The following is an 18817-nucleotide window of genomic DNA, read 5'->3' as shown; positions in this document are numbered from 1 at the left end:
AATGCATTAATGATTTGATCGATTCCAAAGTCATTGTGACAAAGTCCTAGTCACACAAATGGATTTCAGACTGCCTAAGTCAGAAGTGTACACTGTGCAGAGTCTCCACTGCTCGATCACACACAGCATTGAATGCCTGAATACTAAGGCAGTAGATTCTGTTTCTATGATGAAGGCCTTAGTCAGCCGAGCCTGATCCGCAAATCCGAGAAACCGATGGACAAGTGTGCTAATTATTACCGGGGTCACACTTCCAACACTGGCCCCCTCATATAGAGATGGCAGACCAGATTCATGAAAGAATCGATCATTATCCGGAATGAAGAAGGCGAAATAGTAATGCTCGTATCCTTGTACCGACCGTGCTGAACTTCATGGGCACCCGTGCCAAAGCGAGTGGGTGAACACGGGTCGCACTAAGGGCCGAATCGGAGCCACTGGGGGGTTCTCGGCAAAACTGGGTTAGCTTCGTCCGGGCAACCTCCTCCCAGACGACAAAGCTCTCCTTCGCCATCCACAATCCTCGCCCTTCAATCACTCTTTCTCCCAATTACGTCTCTCCTCCCCAGAAAACACTCTCAACTCCCTCTGAACCTCAGTCACAATGTTCAGAAACGCTCTGCGGCAATCCAGCCGCACCGTGGCTGCCGTTTCTGCCACTGGCAGACTCGCCTCGGTGAGCACAACCCCTTCCAACCCGACCGTATCGTCGCCAGTCAGGACAACACCGTCGCGCAGCTGCTGCCAATGGCCTCGTTGGTGGATAGTCCGGACCAGGAAATACCCTTTTCTATTGTTATGATGGGTGCCAGGTCAAGGGTGTAGACGCTGACAAATTTTTTTGCTCGCTCTCCAGGTTCGCGCGGCTGCTCCCGGTCCTCTCGCTACTGCCGCTAAGCAGGTCCGTTCATACGCCGCAGAGGCCAAGGCCTCGCCCACAGAGGTTTCCTCCCTCCTCGAGCAGAGAATTCGTGGTGTTCAGGAGGAGGCTGGTCTTGCTGAGACTGGACGTGTCCTCTCCGTCGGGTACGGGCCCTGAACCTCCCCGATTCAGCCATCAAAATAGTCTCCATAGTTATCTAAAAGTGCCGTACTGATCAATTGGGGAACAGTGACGGTATCGCCCGTGTCCACGGTATGACCAATGTCCAGGCTGAGGAGCTGGTCGAGTATGCCTCCCCCGTACAAGGTCTCCTAATGTCGGAAAGATCCGTCACTAATTGAGATTCAGATTCGCCTCTGGCATTAAGGGCATGTGCATGAACCTGGAAGCCGGCCAGGTCGGTGTTGTGCTTTTCGGTTCCGACCGTCTGGTCAAGGAGGGTGAGACCGTCAAGCGAACTGGCGAGATCGTACGTGCCCAACCTCGCACGCGGGAGAGAATAATAGTATCAGGAGGGTTAACGAAATAGCCAGGTTGATGTCCCTGTCGGCCCTGAGCTGCTGGGCCGTGTCGTTGATGCCCTTGGTAACCCCATTGATGGCAAGGGACCTATCAAGACCAAGGAGAAGCGCCGTGCTCAGATCAAGGCTCCGGGTATCCTGCCCCGTCGCTCCGTCCACCAGCCCGTCCAGACTGGTCTGAAGAGTGTCGACTCCATGGTGCCCATTGGCCGTGGTCAGCGTGAGTTGATCATTGGTGACCGTCAGACCGGAAAGACTGCTGTCGCCCTGGATGCCATCCTGAACCAGAAGCGCCTAAATGCCGCCGCCAAGAGTGAGGCCGAGAAGCTGTACTGTGTCTACGTTGCCGTCGGTCAGAAGCGTTCCACTGTTGCTCGGCTCGTTAAGACTCTCGAGGAGAACGATGCTCTCAAGTACTCCATTGTCGTTGCCGCTACTGCCTCTGAGGCCGCTCCTCTGCAGTACATTGCCCCCTTCACTGGTTGTGCCATGGGCGAGTGGTTCCGTGACAACGGCCGCCACGCTGTGATTGTCTACGATGACCTGTCCAAGCAGGCCGTCGCTTACCGTCAGATGTCTCTGCTGCTGCGTCGTCCCCCAGGCCGTGAGGCTTACCCCGGAGAGTATGTCATTCATTTAGACTTCTTACCTTCTTTCTTTCTCTTTGCTAACGTATGAAAAGCGTCTTCTACCTGCACTCCCGTCTTCTCGAGCGTGCTGCCAAGCTTAACGACAAGCACGGTGGTGGTTCCCTGACCGCTCTGCCGATCATTGAGACCCAGGGTGGTGATGTGTCTGCCTACATTCCCACCAACGTCATTTCCATTACCGACGGTCAGATTTTCTTGGAGACCGAACTGTTCTACAAGGGTGTCCGTCCCGCTATCAACGTCGGTCTGTCTGTGTCCCGTGTCGGTTCCGCTGCCCAGGTCAAGGCCATGAAGCAGGTCGCCGGTTCCCTGAAACTCTTCTTGGCTCAGTACCGTGAAGTCGCTGCTTTCGCTCAGTTCGGTTCCGATCTGGATGCCTCCACCAAGCAGACCCTCGCCCGTGGTGAGCGTCTGACCGAGCTTCTCAAGCAGAAGCAGTACTCTCCTATGGCCGTCAGCGAGATGGTTCCTGTCATCTTCGCCGGTGTCAACGGTTACCTTGACAGCATCCCTGTCGCCAAGATCGGCCAGTGGGAGGAGGACTTCCTGGCTTTCCTGAAGACCAACCACAGCGACATCCCCGCCGCCATTGACAAGGAGGGCCAGATCAGCAAGGAGCTGGAGGCTCGCCTCCGTGAGGTCATTGCTGAATTCAACAAGAACTTCTCATAGGTGAGCAAAAAGACAACAGGGTGATCTATTCCACCATGTACTGTTTTCCTCCTGACACTATGTTGTATAGACAAGATAGCTTGTGTACAATTTGAGACCAGTTAATTTTGTGCGATGAAAGTGGTTCAATTCTGGTCCTTGCTCTGTCCCAGTAATCTCTTGGTGTCTCCGAGGTCCTCTTTGTACTGTAACCATACTATAGAATAAGGAGGAACTCACTGTTTGTGATGAAGCCTTGACTACATGCAATGGAAATGGGAGGGTGGTGTGGGTGAGCTCAGAGGGAGGAAGCTAAATGTTTCCATATCATCGTTCTTTTACTCTTGTCCCAGTACCTATGACGACTACAACTATTTCCTTTGTTTCTTCACTTGGTCCTTGAAAAATGCTGTGATCGTAGGTGCATCTTGACTGTAGAATCTACGTAAGCTCAACAAAAATGATCTTCCAGTGTTACCTGAAGTTGTCTTTGATAACCCTCCTTCACAGGTGAAAGCCCAGCTTGTTCAATATAAATCCAGGAGAAATCAGTCGACATCCGTGGACTAGTTCTCAGAACCTGGGGCGAGAAATTCAATCAGATTTTGCATCTAACGTGACTGGATTTCCTCTTTGCTTTAAAATTATACTGCATAATTTCAAATTCAATCTTAGTGAAATTTGGTCGCTCTTGTCCCAATGCGGTGGGGGTGGCGCTGGAGGTCATTTATCGATAAGCGTTGCTAATCTAGAGCCAAAATTTTATCTATCGGTCTTCCCCGCGCTCGACTCATAACCTTTCATAACGACCCCTTTTTACTCCTGTCGTTCCCCAATTGCAGGCTCTATAGTTTCTTACGAGGATGGCTTCTTCAAGCACAGATGCGGCTCCACCACAATGTAAGGTGGTCCTGGCGAAAAACATCGCCAATGGCTTGCTCGAGGAAGTCCGCGAGGGCCTGAAGGCGCTGGAGAAGGGACCGCACCTGGTGGGCTTTTTGGCGAATAATGACCCTGCTGCGCGCATGTATGCGGAATGGACTGAGAAGACCTGTCAAGAAAAGTAAGAAGTCTGACTGGGACCTATCGTTTGCTGATCTTGTCATTTTACTTGAGGGGAGTTAATACTTGATGCTCCCTGGAATCGCATTTGCGATTTGTGCTCCAAAGCTTTCGCGCTATGTCTCTTGACGTTTCTAGCTGACATGTTTTTTTCCTGGGTAGTGGCTTTCGTTACACCCTTCGAGAGGTCTCGCGGGACGAGATCGAAGAAGCGATCCTTGCTGCGAACGCCGACGATGACGTGGACGGCATTATCGTATACTATCCGATCTTCAACAACCGACAAGACCAATATCTCCAGCAAATCGTAGACGTATCGAAAGATGTGGAGGGCCTCAGCCATCGCTACGTCTTCAATATGTACCAGAATATCCGCTTCCTAGACCCGGAGACCCAGCGACAAAAGTCCATCCTGCCTTGTACGCCGCTTGCGATCATCAAGATCCTTGAATACCTGCACATCTATAACACGATATTGCCATATGGGAATCGCCTATTCGGACACACTATCTGTGTCGTGAACCGGTCAGAGGTCGTCGGAAGACCGCTTGCGGCGCTCCTGGCGAACGACGGCGCCTGCGTTTACAGCGTTGATGTTACCGGTGTGCAGAAGTTTACCCGGGGTGAAGGGCTCAGGAAGCGGAGGCATGAGGTCGAGGATATGGAGGGATGGACACTGAAGGACTGTGCGCCCCTGTGTGACGTGGTCATCACGGGTGTGCCTGGAGAGTCATTCAAATTCGACACGAGTCTTCTACGCCAGGGGGCTGTCTGTATCAACTTTTCTAGTGAGAAGGTAAGCCGTTCCTTTTCTTTTCCCCTTTCACTAAAAGCCATGAAGTCAGCTGACAATGCCTCTCTTTGATTAGAACTTCGGCCCCGAAGTCAAGGAGAGGGCATCTATCTACGTTCCCTCGATCGGAAAAGTCACCATTGTCGTCCTTCTGAGAAACCTCCTGGTACGTACACAGTTGCCTCCTGAATTGAATCTTTTCTGAATAAATTCACTTTTGTCAATGTCGATATTGGACTGACACCGCTATCTACCTACCAACCAGAGAATCGTACAAAATCGCAGACTGGACGATGTCAAGCCTGCCGCAGCAGTGGAGAAACCAGGCACGCTGGAGGCTCGTGAATGAAGCATGACATAACCATAACAGTCGTGGCTGACTGGTGAAAAAGTTTTTGCTCTCCTGCACAAAGAAAGCATATTGATAAAATTCGGAAGGAAGGCAGAAAAAGTGAGCAAAAGGGGCGGAAAATGTATCATGATATATTATATTATAGATTTTTTTTGTTCAGTATTCCTGTACTGATACTGTGCTTTTTTTTTTTTCTCGGTTCTTCTCTTACACAAATGTGGGTGAAAACAAATATATATAACGACGATGACGAAGTTTTTTGCTAGCTAGGGTCGATTGCTTTTTTTTTAGCGACCAAGCCGAATTAGTTTTTTTCTATGCCATTCCTTTTTATTACTGTGCCATTAAGATAGAAGAAGAGAGCGGGTCTGCAGAAGAAAGTCCGGCATATATATATAGTCCAAATTCCTGTAATTTCCTTGGCTGCATGGGTAATACTATCTGCCTACCCCCCTTGCGCTATATTACAGTGAATAGATACAGTGAGTAGTATAGAGTGTAGCGAGAACTAGAGCAAGGACTAGGTATGGCGTGGTAAAGAATTGATATGGCAAGTAAGTAGGATGACAGAAGTATAGAGGTTATATATAGGCCCATATAGTAAGAGGACTACAATATAGGTAGGATTAAGGAAGTCCATCTGGAGAAGAGATAGAACCCTATGAGCCAGGGGCCCAGGTACCAAAGGTCTCTGGCATACGCATCTTCTGGTGATCCCAGGATTTCTCTTTGAAACCCGTCGTGACGTTTTGAGGTCTGTTTTCTTGACGAAACCCGGACTATCATCCAGAAGGGAATCGATAAAATCAACTTGGCATAATCCATGCAACGCCGAAAAGGAAAAACCATGATAGGAATTGGAAAGATGAAGGTCTCCTTGATCCCTATTTTCTCAGACTGTGACATGCTTGTGAAGCCACGCTCTCATTTCCAAGTTTCAATGTGCTGCCTTCTTGCCACTCTTACTGCCTTTTGCAGCTTGCTCCTCCACACCGACATGACTCGCAACATCTCCCGTCTTCTTCGCCATCTCCTTCGCGGCAAGGCCGAGGATCTCAATCTCACTAGCAAGCCAGCGTCGAAATGGTTCCGGGTGGAAGACGCCGTCGGACGAGAACCATGCCGTGAAGGGGGCTTCGATCTCTTTCTCTTGCAGGACCTTACCCGCCGGTGAGGTATATTTCACCTTCAATTTGTAGAGCGGCGAGTGCTTCTTCGTGGAGGTCCGGATGGTGAGCTGTTGTCGGAAACAATTGTTAGCTGTTTAGCCAGGGCGAAATATAAACTCCCAAGTTGACCACAAGCAGAAAATAGGTTGCGCAGACATGCCGTTTCTCCTGACTTCCTCGTACCCCGGAATACCTCTCCAGCTTCTACCGCCCATATCCAGTATGTGAGGATAGAATTGAGGACGAAGTAGGAAACAACCGCGACAGACACCCAGGGTGCCTGCGTCGCCTCCCACCCCAGAATCCGATCAACATAGAAAGTCGCGCCTGCAATTGCGACGGCAGTATAGCCTATAATGAAGCGCACATTGGAATTGGTATTGTTTCGGGTGAAGGTGTATGGTTGCGGAAGGGTGGTCAGATACGGCGTAAGCGCATCATCGGTGGTATTTTTGAGGTCTATATAGGAGAGAGGAAATTAACATTCAAGGTCTGTCATGACGCGCTGATAAGAAGCAAATTATCTGATGAATATAGGGTTGCCGACATCTGCTTATAACATGGAGAGGTGGCACAAACCGTTTCCAGAGTAAACGGGCACCTTTGGTGCCGTCGCTGACGCCATTGAAGAGAGGACACAAAACGAGACAAAAAAATAGTTATAGAATCAAATTACAGATTATCGGAGTACAAGGACTTCCAGTTTTGGTGTTGTATTCTGGGAGCTGTAAGCTCTTGTGTATGTAGAAAGGGTGAGATCTTGTCGTAACTAAGTTGCGGCGAGTTGTCACTTTCTCGGGAAGCTAAAGCGCTATCGGTTGGTTCATGACATCCGCTCGAGTCCAGCCGGTCAGAGCTCTCTCTTCTCACACCCACCCATTTCCTGACAAGGACATCTATCTCCTGCTCATTGCCTCTCACGATGGCAGTGCAGGGGTTAGAGCAGACGATCCTTCGGGATCCAGCCCTATAGTGAGTTTTATTCCTGACTAGCGATGTATTCGCATCGAGACGCTCACAATTATCGTGTTAGCTACTGGATCCTATTTCCGATTACGATTGTCATGGTATGCATTGACAATCTTAACTTGAACTTTCTTTGCAAATGATGGATCTAACTTGCTTTACAGATTTTGACGGGCATCCTCCGCCACTATGCCACCGTGTTGATGAATAACCCTCCCAAACCCCCATCCACCCTCGCCGAATCACGCGAACGTTTGTCCCTTCTGCGAGGCGTCAATTTGCGTAACAATGCCTCTGCAGTTCTTACTCCGTCCGCCTTTGCTATGCGCAAGGAATACCTTGTGAACGGCTACCATAGCGGCGCGTTTCTCAAGGATCCCGAGAGCCGGGGCCAACCGCCGGCGAATCCTATGACGGATCCAGCGGGCATGGAGGCAATGATGGGCATGATGAAGGGGAACATGATGATGATGATCCCGCAGACGCTGATTATGAGCTGGATCAATGCGTTCTTCTCGGGATTTGTTATCTGTACGTGTGCTGAGAATTCTACCAGGAGGAATATATGGGAAGCTGACATCGCAACTAGTGAAACTACCATTTCCTCTTACGATTCGGTTCAAGTCGATGCTTCAGTCCGGAGTGATGACCCGTGACCTTGATGTCAGGTGGGTCTCTAGCCTGTCCTGGTACTTCCTGAACTTGTTCGGTCTTCAGTCCGTGTTTGGTTTCATCCTCGGCAGCGACAATGGTATGATCCAAGATTTTCTCTTTTCGTATGTTGTGATAAGTGCTGACCTTGGTTTTCTCTGACAGCTGCCAATCAAATGGCTCAGCAGATGGCTCAGATGAACCCTGCTGCCGCTCCCAACCCTTTCCAGCCTGGACAAGATCCCGACAAACTGTTTCAGAATGAAGCGGAGAACCTTGAGGTCATGGAGCACTATTGTATCCTTGATGGGATTGAGGAGAGACTGCTGCACAACCTTAATGCGAGTGCTTAGGTTTGGGAACAGCTGCGAGTTCAGCTGACATTCAGTTTACAAACGCTTAGATTCTGCTGTTGGCAGAATTGGTTCCACCTACGACGCAAAACAGCGTGATGTTCATACCCATGTAGTCGTGGATAAACGAATAGAGAATACTTGATTTAAGAGTGACAATGGTTCCGAGAAAATCCATATCCATGTTTGAATCTACCTTTTTGGGTGTATTCGAAATCAAAGAAAAGACAAGAAAAAAACGAGCCCGCTCTGAAAGCCAACGCCGGTGTTCATATATCAAATGCTATCCAAACAAGACATTAGTTTGGTTTGTAATTGATAACTCCTTTCAGGATCCAGACATCACCATTGGACGCTTGCGATGCAACACTGTGGACTTCGATATTCCCGGGCTGAATCTGTAATTGCGTCACTATCGGTGTACATCACAAAGAGCAAATGGCAGAGAAGAGACATACGAAGATCTTGTCACCGTCTTTTGTCCAGCTCACCTTGCCCCCGCCAATAGTCTCAACTTCCTCGCCTTCGTTCCACGGGCTCGCAGGAACCAAATGCGCTTCAACAAAGCGTCGCAAATTCTGTCTTGCCCGATCCTCCCCTTCTTGACCCTTGTAGGCATTCGCAATGCCGAAACGTTCATAATCCTCTGGATCTTCCCAAGGTTTCCGCGGTAGGGCCTGGATAGCGGAATTCAGGGGCGCTAGGACCGTGGTATTCTTAGACTTGTCGTCAAGTCGGGTCGAGATAGGCTCAATGTCTCGCGTCAGTGAGGCGAAGATGTTCACCTGACGAGTCTTGGCGAGGATGTCTGAAATGATAATGTTGGATGTCGGGTTATCGCCTGTTGCATCATCGTCTGGGATTGAAGGTGGCATAACAATGTTCGGAGACGTGTGGGCGCCGGGATCTTGATGCTGCAGAGGACGTAGAAGCGGTCCACCGGGGGCGTTAAGGACCGGGAGGGGTAGTCGCTTGCGGCCAGTGAGGAAAGGGGGTAGTTGGATGGCAGCTACAGTGCATATGAGCGCGGCAAGTATAGCAAGTTGTGTCAGCTTCATGATGGATCAAGGTGTCCTGATTTCTTGTGCGCCAGCGCAGAATGATCTCCTTCCACCTAACAAGATGATGGCAGTGGCCATGACGCAAGTGAGCCACGTGACCAGATGTAGTCTCGACTGTATGTAATCCAATCGGTTAAAGCTCCCCCAAAAGGAAAATGAAAAAGAGTGAAAGCAAACGTCCTGAGTTCCATTAGAATAGGAAATCTTTCAATTCTTTGAATAATTCCAGAAACTTTCATTTTGTTAAAAAGAATTTGACTCTCAAAGCTGAGTCTGGAGTATACGAGGGTCCTGCACGTGACCGTTATCGATAACGGTGCGGCATCGGAGCGGCCACAAAAAAGCATCATGCGATGTCCGCATGCCCCTCACCAGCATTTGACGTTGTAGGTCAGCAAGATGTCGGCCTTGCAGACCTTCATGCTGGTCGCGGACCACGATAAGCAGGAGGCGCTTCGAATTGCTGAGAAAACCGCCCAAGGTAAGGCCTCTCTGGTCAAGAGAAAAATGCGTCTAGGCGTCTGACCGCATTGAAGAGGTTGAGAGCAAGCAGACGACGTTGGTCGAAGTGGTTCAGTCCCTGGGAGAGTACATCAACGATGAAGACCCCATACTGCGCGGGAAAGCTGTTTCCTACCTCACTGCAGTCATTAAGGCCCTGCCGCCGAAGTTCCTCTCGCGACAACAGATCCAAGTTCTGACGACCTTCTTTTGCGACCGCATCGAAGATGGAGGGGCGGTTACCGGTCTGGACACACTGCAGAAGCTGGATAGATTTAACAAGGAAATGGCGCAGGAGACGGCGCGAGCGTAAGTGGAGATGGTTCCTTGATCCAGAAGACCACATCGTCGCCATCCTCGTTTCTTTTCAGGCGGGGGAGACATTGGAATTTCCGAAGTGGAAGAATAACTAACCCGGATATAGCATCTTTGAGCATTTTCAAGAGCTCCAAGCGCGGCCGCAGTCACAACGGTTTCAAGTTTACCAATTGCTCAATGAATTGATGAAAAATCACAGGGCTGGTAGGTCTCCAGCCATCGTTTTGTGATGGACTCGAAGTTCTGACGACCGCAGCTTTACATGAAATGGGAGACGAATCGCTAGTTGGAATAGTAGATTTGATGACAGGCGAGAAGGATCCTCGAAACCTCATGGTCGTATTCTCGATACTGAAAGTGGTGATGGTGGAGTGGGATATTTCAAACCATGTTGAGGTATTTTCATCCTTCAAGATCAAACCGGAATTGTCTAACTGACGTGCGAAGACGCTCTTTGATTCAGTATATAACTACTTTCCCATTACTTTCAGACCTCCACCGAACGATCCATATGGAATCACAGCTCAAGACTTGAAGGACCGCCTCCAAGCCTGCATATCCTCCACAGCGCATTTTGCTCCTCATGCATTCCCGGCCCTGCTTGATAAACTTGATTCGACGTCTCCCAACGTCAAGGTATATATCTCCATCGCATTGGTGAATTTATAGTTTGTGCTGACAAGACCCTAGAAAGATGCACTTAATGCATTACTGGCATGCGTCACCTCCTATGATCCAAACACTGTATCGAGATACTCTATCAAGATATGGGACGCTCTTAAGTTCGAGATACTCAATGCCCAAGAAGAGCTCCTTTCGGAATTATCTCTTCAGGTTCTTCAGAGTATATCGAAACGTCTCTCTGATCATGTAACGCAGGTCTCGCAGGAATTGCCTCTTGCTCACTTCCTGAAACCAATTATCAAAGAATGCAACGAGCAGTTGAGAGAACCACAACAGAAGCAGGCGAAACCAGCTCGGCAAATTCTTTGGTCTGTTTCCGCTGCGTCTGCGCCGTCTTTCATTCTGATCGTTCAGTCCGTCGTTGCTCCGCTATTCACAGTTTATCAGGAAGCTGATTCGATAGCGAAGCAGAGGGCGCTCTTGGAAACGTTCCTCGCTTTGTTTGACTCTGCCATTGAATTATATGGGACGTGGACGTCAAGAAGTCCCGATCTCGCATTTGATAACCCCCTGCTTGCATTTAAGGACAAACTCACGGAGGTCTTAAGCCAAGCGTTGATGGGCACCGCTAAAGAGGAGACATCGTTTAGGATAACAGCACTAAAGGGCCTTCTGCGGCTGTCAACACTGCGTCGGTTTTTCCAGGACAATGAAATAGGATTATTCGTGCAATATCTTGATGAGATCCTGCTCAAGGAGGAGTCTGTGGGTGCAGATGACTTGAAAAAGGAAGCAATTTCAGCTCTGGCGGAGATATCGAAATACAAGCCACGAGTTATCATGGAGATCACACTTCCTGCGTTCATGGCCACACTCCCAGACAGAGATGATGGGAAGAATTTCACCTATTTGACCACGCTTGAAACACTGGCTCAAATCAGTGTCGAGAAGGATATATTTGAGACACTAGTCCGCCGTCTACTCAACAAGCTGGACCTATTATTACAAGATGAAGGAGCCTCGACTCCCGCCTATTCGAGGGCGATTCTCTTGACTATCCTTTATGCTATGGAAAAAAGAGCGGCAGCCGATCCGAACCAGAGTCTCGAGAGCTACTATGACAGAATTGTCGTGGGACTCTGCCGCAGAGCAGCTGCGGCGTCCGCAGACGAGAAGTCTACCATCTTACGCGATGTAACGGTCTTGGATACTCTGGGAAGGCTTTGCAACCTGATAGTAAGATCCATCTCAAGGGATAAGCAGGATGAAGTGGCAGACAATATTTATTCCCTGTTTTCGGCGGCCGATTCTTTCAAGCCAGTGCCCTTCGCTCAGACTACCACCGTCCATCAGCGCCGCACACTGATCTTGTCGACGTACCTTCTTGCTGGACTCCCGAAGGATTCCACGAGACTGCCATATACAAAACCAGATATGCTGCCTCTGCTTAACGATCTCGTTCGACTCTCTATAGCTGAGTCTGAGCCTGCTATACAGCTTTCCATCCTCCGCCACCTCGCTCTTATGGCTAACAAGTTTCTCCCTACTTCGGGACTACCACTTGTGTCCGAAATATTCAACTCTCTTCTACCTCCACATTCAGAGGATGCGAAGCTCACTCCTGAAACTATCAAGACGATTTTTTGGCTTTCGAAGGCCCTTGTCCTTCGACTGGCGCCTTCCACGACCGAGATACTTTCGAGTCTGCTGTCACTTCTCTCGTCTTCTGACAAAGTGACCAGTGAGACCTCTGCACGGGGCTTCGCCATCATTCTCAGTCCTGACGACGTTTTGTCGACACAGAACGGCGCAAATATTCGGCTCCTCTCTAAGCAGCGTGTCTTCAGTGCTGTCGTGCCGCTTATCTCTAGCAAGATTCGCGAGGTTAACACCGGAGACTCACCTTCACCGCCACATATCAAACCTGCTTACCTCACTGCATTATCGGGCATTCTTGCTGCCATCCCTCCTTCTCTTGTCATGCCCGAACTTCCCACGCTACTCCCTCTGCTCCTGCAAAGTCTGGACCTTGAAGATCCGGGCTCTCAAGCCGTCAAGGCTGCCACGCTGCAGACCCTTGCCGTCATTATCCGCGATAACGGCGTGGGCGTGATTGATGAAAGCGGACACGTCAATGACCTGGTCCGAAGGCTGCTGAAAACAGCCACCTACGTCAAAGCCGACACACTGGCGGCGGCAGCAGCAGCAGCAGTTTCGAAGACGCACAACAATCCAAAACTGCGTGAACAAGCCCTCCGATGCCTCTATCTTCTGGCTGTTTCCCAACAACCACCCTCTGATTCCGCCACTAACAAGGCGAAGCTCTCGCCCCTCTTACCCGTGAAAGCCCACGTCCTGCGCTCGTTGCGGACAATGCTCGATGATCCGAAACGAGACGTGCGCAAAGCAGCGGTTGACGCGAGGGGGGCGTGGTTGAGGAAAGTCAGCGACGCACCTGATGAGGATGATGATTAAAATTAAACTAGATTAGATTAAGTTGGGTTGGGTTGGGTGGTCTATGTATGAATGTACATATGTATGTATGGAATTAATTCAGACCTAGAGCTAGATCTATGTAGATCTAGATCTTCATCTTTATCTCTCTCTTTTTTTTTGTTCGGGGCGAAAGGCGAAAGGATAAATAAGAACAAGACCTTTCTTGCAGTTGCGTATTAATGCACATTAATAATGTGTCAACATGTCCTGTCCTGTCCTGTAGACAGAACGAACGGTGAGAAAAACAAAGCAGAGCTTATTTATTACTCAGTGTATACATATACTGTACTGTACATACGACAGTGGAACTGGGAGATGGGATGGGGATTGAGTGAGTGACATGGCTTAGTAGCTAGCTAGCCAGGCCGAGTTGAATTAAATAAACATTCTCAAATTTCTGTTTCAATTTCAATAGATGGTTCAATTTCAGTTACAATCTATGGCTCAATCTCAATCTTGATGCTTGATGCTTGATGAAGGTTTGTTCGGTTCGGTCTGTATCTGACAAGGCAACAAACCTTACAAACGCTCTCACTCATCTCATCTCGCCCGGGGAAAAGAAGAAAAACAAGGCCATGTTCATTCGTCAGGGTTAAAAAAAAGCAAAAAGTGAAAAAAGGTGGGAAACGAAGAGAAGAAAGTCGAGTTAAGAGGATTGATGATGACAATGACAGTCCAGTCTTTCTTAACCCAACCCAACTCAACCCGTTCGAACCCTCAGGTACATGCATGCATCCGTTCGTAGCGCTCCTTGTGTTCATTCAAATCCATCGGATTGATCGGAATTCTATCCAGTCTTAAGACACATACTTACCAGAAGGATTCTTTATTCTCCTCCCTCGCGGCTCGAACACTGGCGCTTTCGAGATCCTTGACGCTTTGCAACTCGGAGAAATCTCGTCCTTTGGGTTTGGGGGCTAGTACGAGCATCATCGAAGAAGGCCCTGGCACGGGTCCATCGGGTTCAGCACCGGTTTCGGCAGCGCCAATGTTGTTGGTATTACCACCAGCGAAAGTTGCTGCTGCTTCGTGGCTACTATCGTCCCAGTGCCCGATATTGTCAATCCTCTCGACGACCATCTTGGCCACGCGGTACATCTCGCCGAGACCGGTGTTGCCAATCGCTGCAGCGACAGGGTTCGGGTTCGGGTTCTGCTTCGGGGATGTTGAGACATTATTGCTGCTGTTTTTGCTCTCCGCAAGATGGGTCTCGTTGCCCAGGAGATCAACGCTGGACCAGTCGTCCGTGTTTTCTCCAAGCTCGATGCTGGCGTTCGATTGTAGGATTTCTTCGATGGAGGAGCTTACGATAGATGCCTCGTACCAGAGGCGGCCCTTCCTGACCATCTCTTCGCGAGTAACGCAGCGAGCGCGGAGCACCGTTGCGTCTGCAGGGTGGATGCCGGTGAAGAGGTCCTGCACCTCGGTGATCTTGAGGAAGATTTCCGGACGGTGCTCGTCTGTGTCATTGGCAGCATCCCCACCAGCAGTATCCTCGCCGCGAGACTTTTGTTTCTCTTCCGGAGCTGTATCCACTTTCTTTTCAGCGACTGCAGGACTCGCCTCTCCTGGACGGATGTACCGGTGACGAGTCCACCGCTTCATAAACACCTTGTCGATGCGTAGAGAATCGCCTTCAGGCTGTCGACAGAAAATTCTGATCAGCGATCTTTCAGGTTGCACCCAAACGCTGCCGACGATGTCGTCAATCGCGCTGTCCAGCTTGCTGTCAACACCACGGACATACTCCATAGTACCTCTCAGTATGGCGCTCGCATCCCAAGTGTGAAGTGGGAAATGGATGTGAACAGCTCCAAGGACAGCATTTGACTCCCTGATGCGCACATTACCGGCCTCATCGATAATGACCACAATGGCCCGCCCATCCTTGGTCTGACAGTGGTATTCGTAGACAACGCCGTAGTCGGAAAACTCCTCGTCGAACAGCCGGCCTCCTCCATTGCGCTTGCTCGCCTTCAGGTCCAAGATGTAATCCGCGTCTGCACCGGATGAGGTCACCCTCCTGATGAATCTCGCACTCGGAGCACGCACGTTGTTGCCCGGTTGGAATATCTTGTTCCATTCCTCCGACGAGATGATGTCGCCTTTGTAGGCCTTCGGCATGCTCGGGAGCAAAATCAGACCGACCTGCATCTCCAGAGTCACGGGGCCTGGGAAGCTCTGCGCAGCATCCAATGCTGGCTTGAGAGTGGCGAAGAGTTCACGGATCTTTTCCTCGAATTTTGCTTGCTCTACCTTCTGAATCTGCTGGCTCGCTTCCTCGTCTTTCGAGGTCTGCTTACCACTGCCGCCTTCCTTCCCTTCCTTGACGGGAGGAATCTCAGATTTTGCGCTGGACTCGTTGGAAGCTTCATTTGCCGATCCTTTGGCGGGTGTGGGCGACTCGATGGGAGAAGCATCAGACTTGTTTGTTGTTTCAGGCGCAAGCCTCTTCTTCACTGTTGGCAGGATACCCCATGCGTCCTCAAGAGTAAGCTGTCTCTTTGCTTTTGCTTCGGCTTTCTTAGTGGCTTTTTCACTGGCCGTCGCTGCTTTCTGGTCCATCGTCCGATGGAGCTTGCGAGTGCCCACCTCGTCGATTTCTTGCATGCTCTCCCCTTTCTCGGGCTCTTCAGGTTCACCAAGCTTCTTCTCATCGAGGCCATTGGTGTCAGCCACTGAGTTAGGGTGCTCCGCAGAAGTCGACCGCTTTCGTTCTGCTTTCTGATCTGCAAGCTGGAGGTTCTGCAACATACGTTTCAGTGCAGCAAGTTCCTCAGAATAAGCTGTCTTCGATTTATTTTCCCGCTTTGGACTGTCAGCTTCAGGGGAGGTAACACTGAATTCAAGTAGGCTTTTCTCCTCATCACGGTTGCCCATGATGGCTGCAGTGGAGGCGACAGACTTCGGCGTGTTCGGTGTCAGCGCCGGCTGGTCGAATGACAAGACATTCAAATGAGCCGAAGTTACAGTGATAGCCGGAGAGGTGAGATCAAGCAAAGGCGCCAGAGGCGCTGCATGCGGAGTCCGCACTTGCTGCGTGCCTGTGGCTTTGGGAGGACTTGCCGGCAATATTGTACCAAGCTCTGGGATAGCGCTCTGTTCATCGTTGCGAGGAGTGGTCTGCTCCGAGGTAGGGTTGCCCATTTCGTCATCCGCCAGATAACTTCCAGCATCAAAGTTAGTGGCTGGCTCTTCAGGACTAGGGATCTGCAGTAAGTTTGCAGGTTCAACGTCCTTTGCTGATGAATCGGTCTTGTCCTCAACTGGCGAATCGCTTTTGTCCTCGACAGGGTCGGCAAGGGGAGCTGAAGAGGAAACGGTTTCTGGAGCTTCAAACGGAGTGGCCATTGGAGGTTGTGCCACAGCAATGACTTTGCGCTTTTTGATCCCAGGAATTCGTTTCTGCTCGGGAACTGAATTTTCTTGGGGAGGCTTGGTCTGGTATGATTCATTCGGGAAAACATCTGGTGATTCTGTATTGGCCTCGACTGCAGCATTTTCCACCGCGTCCGCGACCCATCGGTCTACCTGTCTGACTTTCTCCAAAGAAAGGTGCGGGTGCTCTCTCGCAGCGACCTCAAAGGAGACATCATCATTACCGCCAGAGGTGGCCTCGTCGCCAGCGTCGGAAGCGGAAGCAGTCTCACGCTTTTCAATGGCAGCTTCGAGCTGGACATATCTTGCCCCGTCTCCTATCTCCAGAAACTTGTAATCAGACCAGATCCGGGACATGACAGTAACGTTCGAAGACTGAGGCTGCTTGATATGTTGGGTGACGGCGAATCCTCGCTTGTCAGAATCGAAGGACAGCGCCATTGTGACAGACATTTGGGGGAGCTTGGCGTTGAGCGGCACATTGGGATCTGCTAAGATGCGTGGCGAGGCACCTCCGTTGCGATTTAGATAGCTGTCAAGCTGGAAGCGTAAGACGATACTTTCAGGGACCTGAAGGATATGGTTGATTTGAGGTCGTGTCATAAGTGACTAAGATGTTGTCAGCTTCAAAGGATGTAGAGTGATGATCGGTGTGGAAAGTCTGGGGGAAGTCGAAAGGAAGACCATGAAGGAACTTACCAACAAACTGTCGAGTCTCGTCAACTTCTCCAGGGCATCCTGAACATCGCTTGGATTCTTCCCCGAAGCTTGAAGCCCTTTGACTTGACTTTCCACAGTGATTTCTGTGCCAGTGAGGGTTCCCACTTCCTTGAGGAAGTCTCGCGGCGCATGTAGGAAGTATCCAATTCCACCACCCGAGGATAGCCAATTCTTCGTGCATCGTGTATGTGTAACATCGTCGCCGCTGTCACTATCCAAGGCCAGAAGCTTTTCCTGGGCTTCGGATTCTGGAGCTTCAGCGGTGTCTTCGTCTACAGTAGCAATGTCCGAGACCTCCAACCGACGCACACGAGGCATCTGGTGATACCAATCCAGGTAAGTCAGTTTCTGGTCGTTGTAATAGGAAATTGATAATACACGCACATCAAACAGATCTTTGTTTCTCTGATCTTCGATATAATCAGTCATCCGGGATCCAAACTTCGACATCGAACTTTCCAGATTCTCGCCTTGAATAACGAAGACCTGGTAATAGATGTTAGACATGATAGACAGAATCGCCATAATAGACAGAAATGAGAATACGTACATTGTCGTTGTTGTTGTACTCGACGCCTAAGTCTGCGTTGCTAGCCTCCGACCTGGGAACCGTGAGGATGACATCCAACGTCGAACGAGCAAAGCAACTATTGACGCACTTGAGCTGCTCACGCATTTCTTTTGCCTGTAATAGATCTCTGGTTAGTACGTCTTCTATTGAAACTTCTAGTCTTAGTGCCAAACTCACTGCATCGTCTTCAAACGCCCAGGTCGACGCGAGGATCACCCGCGACCGGGTGGCCATGATGACAGCACAACAGAGTATGCCTTTCTTGACAGCAAAGAGGACAGAAAATCAGATGAAGATGTCCAGAGAATCACTCTTTCACCAAATATGTTGCAGCTGTGTGTAGGAACAGGTCGAGATAGTTCTTCATAGAGGGAAGGAGATATCGGAATGACGCGTCTGTAGTGTCAGATGCTGGATTCCCGAGAAAAGAATCAGCACAAAAAGAAACTTGAGACTGGACTGTAAGCAAAAAGGATAGGAGGACAGACCATCTCCTACAGCTAGAATGCCATACTTATACCTGTGTACCCCGCACAGCTGAGTGAATGAAAGAGGTTGGATGTCACGGTCATAACGAACGAATGGGAGAGGAATCTTGGGCCATTCGACGTCACTAATTGAGAGAGATCGTCACTAATTCAGAGAGTGCGTCACTGATTGAGAGAGAAAAAGGGCTGCTAGTCCTATTGATGGAGCGATAAGATTGGGTAGTGGTAAGGAGGGTGACTGTTGATGGGATGTCAGTGACGAAGTTCAATGTTCAATGACACACAGAGAGTAGACATTTCATTAGGACCACCTGTAGTGGCAGTCTGCAGGTGAATGTAGCCAACAAGAATATCTATAGGATTACTCTTCAATTAAGAAGGGGAAAAAAAGGAAAATTCCGATAAAAACCACAACACCTTCTTCTCATGAAACTGTTAGAAAATGCAACAGTAAAACCCATAACAAAGGACTGGGGCCAAGAGAGCTGATCAGCAAAAAATGCAGAGCTGTGGTAGGAACTCACATTAGGAAATAATACAGCCATACTCTGCAAGCTGCCAGCCATCTGAACTACAAACGCGCTGGGAGCAAAAATTGGGTCGCATCAC

At 49.7% G+C, this 18817-nt stretch overlaps 7 protein-coding genes across 7 annotated transcripts; 4 read left to right on the top strand and 3 right to left on the bottom strand.

Annotated features, from left to right (window-relative positions):
• Positions 1–604: 604 nt before the first annotated feature.
• Positions 605–2726, top strand: VTN77DRAFT_5142 (uncharacterized protein; the record flags this gene model as incomplete). Its single annotated transcript, XM_069421279.1, has 6 exons — positions 605–676; positions 857–1026; positions 1113–1169; positions 1232–1352; positions 1417–2027; positions 2087–2726. The coding sequence occupies 6 exons, from the start codon at positions 605–607 to the stop codon at positions 2724–2726; spliced, it is 1671 nt and encodes a 556-aa protein (XP_069277136.1).
• Positions 2727–3568: 842 nt separating this feature from the next.
• On the top strand, positions 3569–4909 carry VTN77DRAFT_5141 (uncharacterized protein; the record flags this gene model as incomplete). The annotated part of the gene is made up of 4 exons (XM_069421278.1): positions 3569–3768; positions 3930–4563; positions 4637–4726; positions 4826–4909. 4 exons carry the CDS (start codon positions 3569–3571, stop codon positions 4907–4909), a joined length of 1008 nt encoding a protein of 335 aa, XP_069277135.1.
• Positions 4910–5849: 940 nt separating this feature from the next.
• On the bottom strand, positions 5850–6706 carry VTN77DRAFT_5140 (uncharacterized protein; the record flags this gene model as incomplete). The annotated part of the gene is made up of 3 exons (XM_069421277.1): positions 5850–6149; positions 6242–6540; positions 6661–6706. The coding sequence occupies 3 exons, from the start codon at positions 6704–6706 to the stop codon at positions 5850–5852; spliced, it is 645 nt and encodes a 214-aa protein (XP_069277134.1).
• Positions 6707–7003: 297 nt separating this feature from the next.
• VTN77DRAFT_5139 (uncharacterized protein) lies at positions 7004–8051 on the top strand (the record flags this gene model as incomplete). Its single annotated transcript, XM_069421275.1, has 5 exons — positions 7004–7053; positions 7115–7148; positions 7212–7578; positions 7637–7798; positions 7864–8051. 5 exons carry the CDS (start codon positions 7004–7006, stop codon positions 8049–8051), a joined length of 801 nt encoding a protein of 266 aa, XP_069277133.1.
• Positions 8052–8350: 299 nt separating this feature from the next.
• Positions 8351–9109, bottom strand: VTN77DRAFT_5138 (uncharacterized protein; the record flags this gene model as incomplete). Its single annotated transcript, XM_069421274.1, has 2 exons — positions 8351–8449; positions 8510–9109. The coding sequence occupies 2 exons, from the start codon at positions 9107–9109 to the stop codon at positions 8351–8353; spliced, it is 699 nt and encodes a 232-aa protein (XP_069277132.1).
• A 402-nt stretch (positions 9110–9511) lies between these two features.
• On the top strand, positions 9512–13030 carry VTN77DRAFT_5137 (uncharacterized protein; the record flags this gene model as incomplete). Its single annotated transcript, XM_069421273.1, has 6 exons — positions 9512–9593; positions 9649–9922; positions 10038–10135; positions 10188–10327; positions 10379–10567; positions 10622–13030. 6 exons carry the CDS (start codon positions 9512–9514, stop codon positions 13028–13030), a joined length of 3192 nt encoding a protein of 1063 aa, XP_069277131.1.
• An 831-nt stretch (positions 13031–13861) lies between these two features.
• VTN77DRAFT_5136 (uncharacterized protein) lies at positions 13862–17954 on the bottom strand (the record flags this gene model as incomplete). Its single annotated transcript, XM_069421272.1, has 6 exons — positions 13862–17038; positions 17129–17467; positions 17534–17635; positions 17700–17751; positions 17809–17834; positions 17898–17954. 6 exons carry the CDS (start codon positions 17952–17954, stop codon positions 13862–13864), a joined length of 3753 nt encoding a protein of 1250 aa, XP_069277130.1.
• Between the last annotated feature and the right edge of the window lie 863 nt (positions 17955–18817).

The sequence above is a fragment of the Rasamsonia byssochlamydoides genome, assembly GCF_041956645.1.
Source record: "Rasamsonia byssochlamydoides strain NRRL 3658 unplaced genomic scaffold VTN77scaffold_37, whole genome shotgun sequence".
Taxonomy (NCBI): domain Eukaryota; kingdom Fungi; phylum Ascomycota; class Eurotiomycetes; order Eurotiales; family Trichocomaceae; genus Rasamsonia; species Rasamsonia byssochlamydoides.
This window is presented reverse-complemented; position numbering and strand designations above follow the sequence as displayed.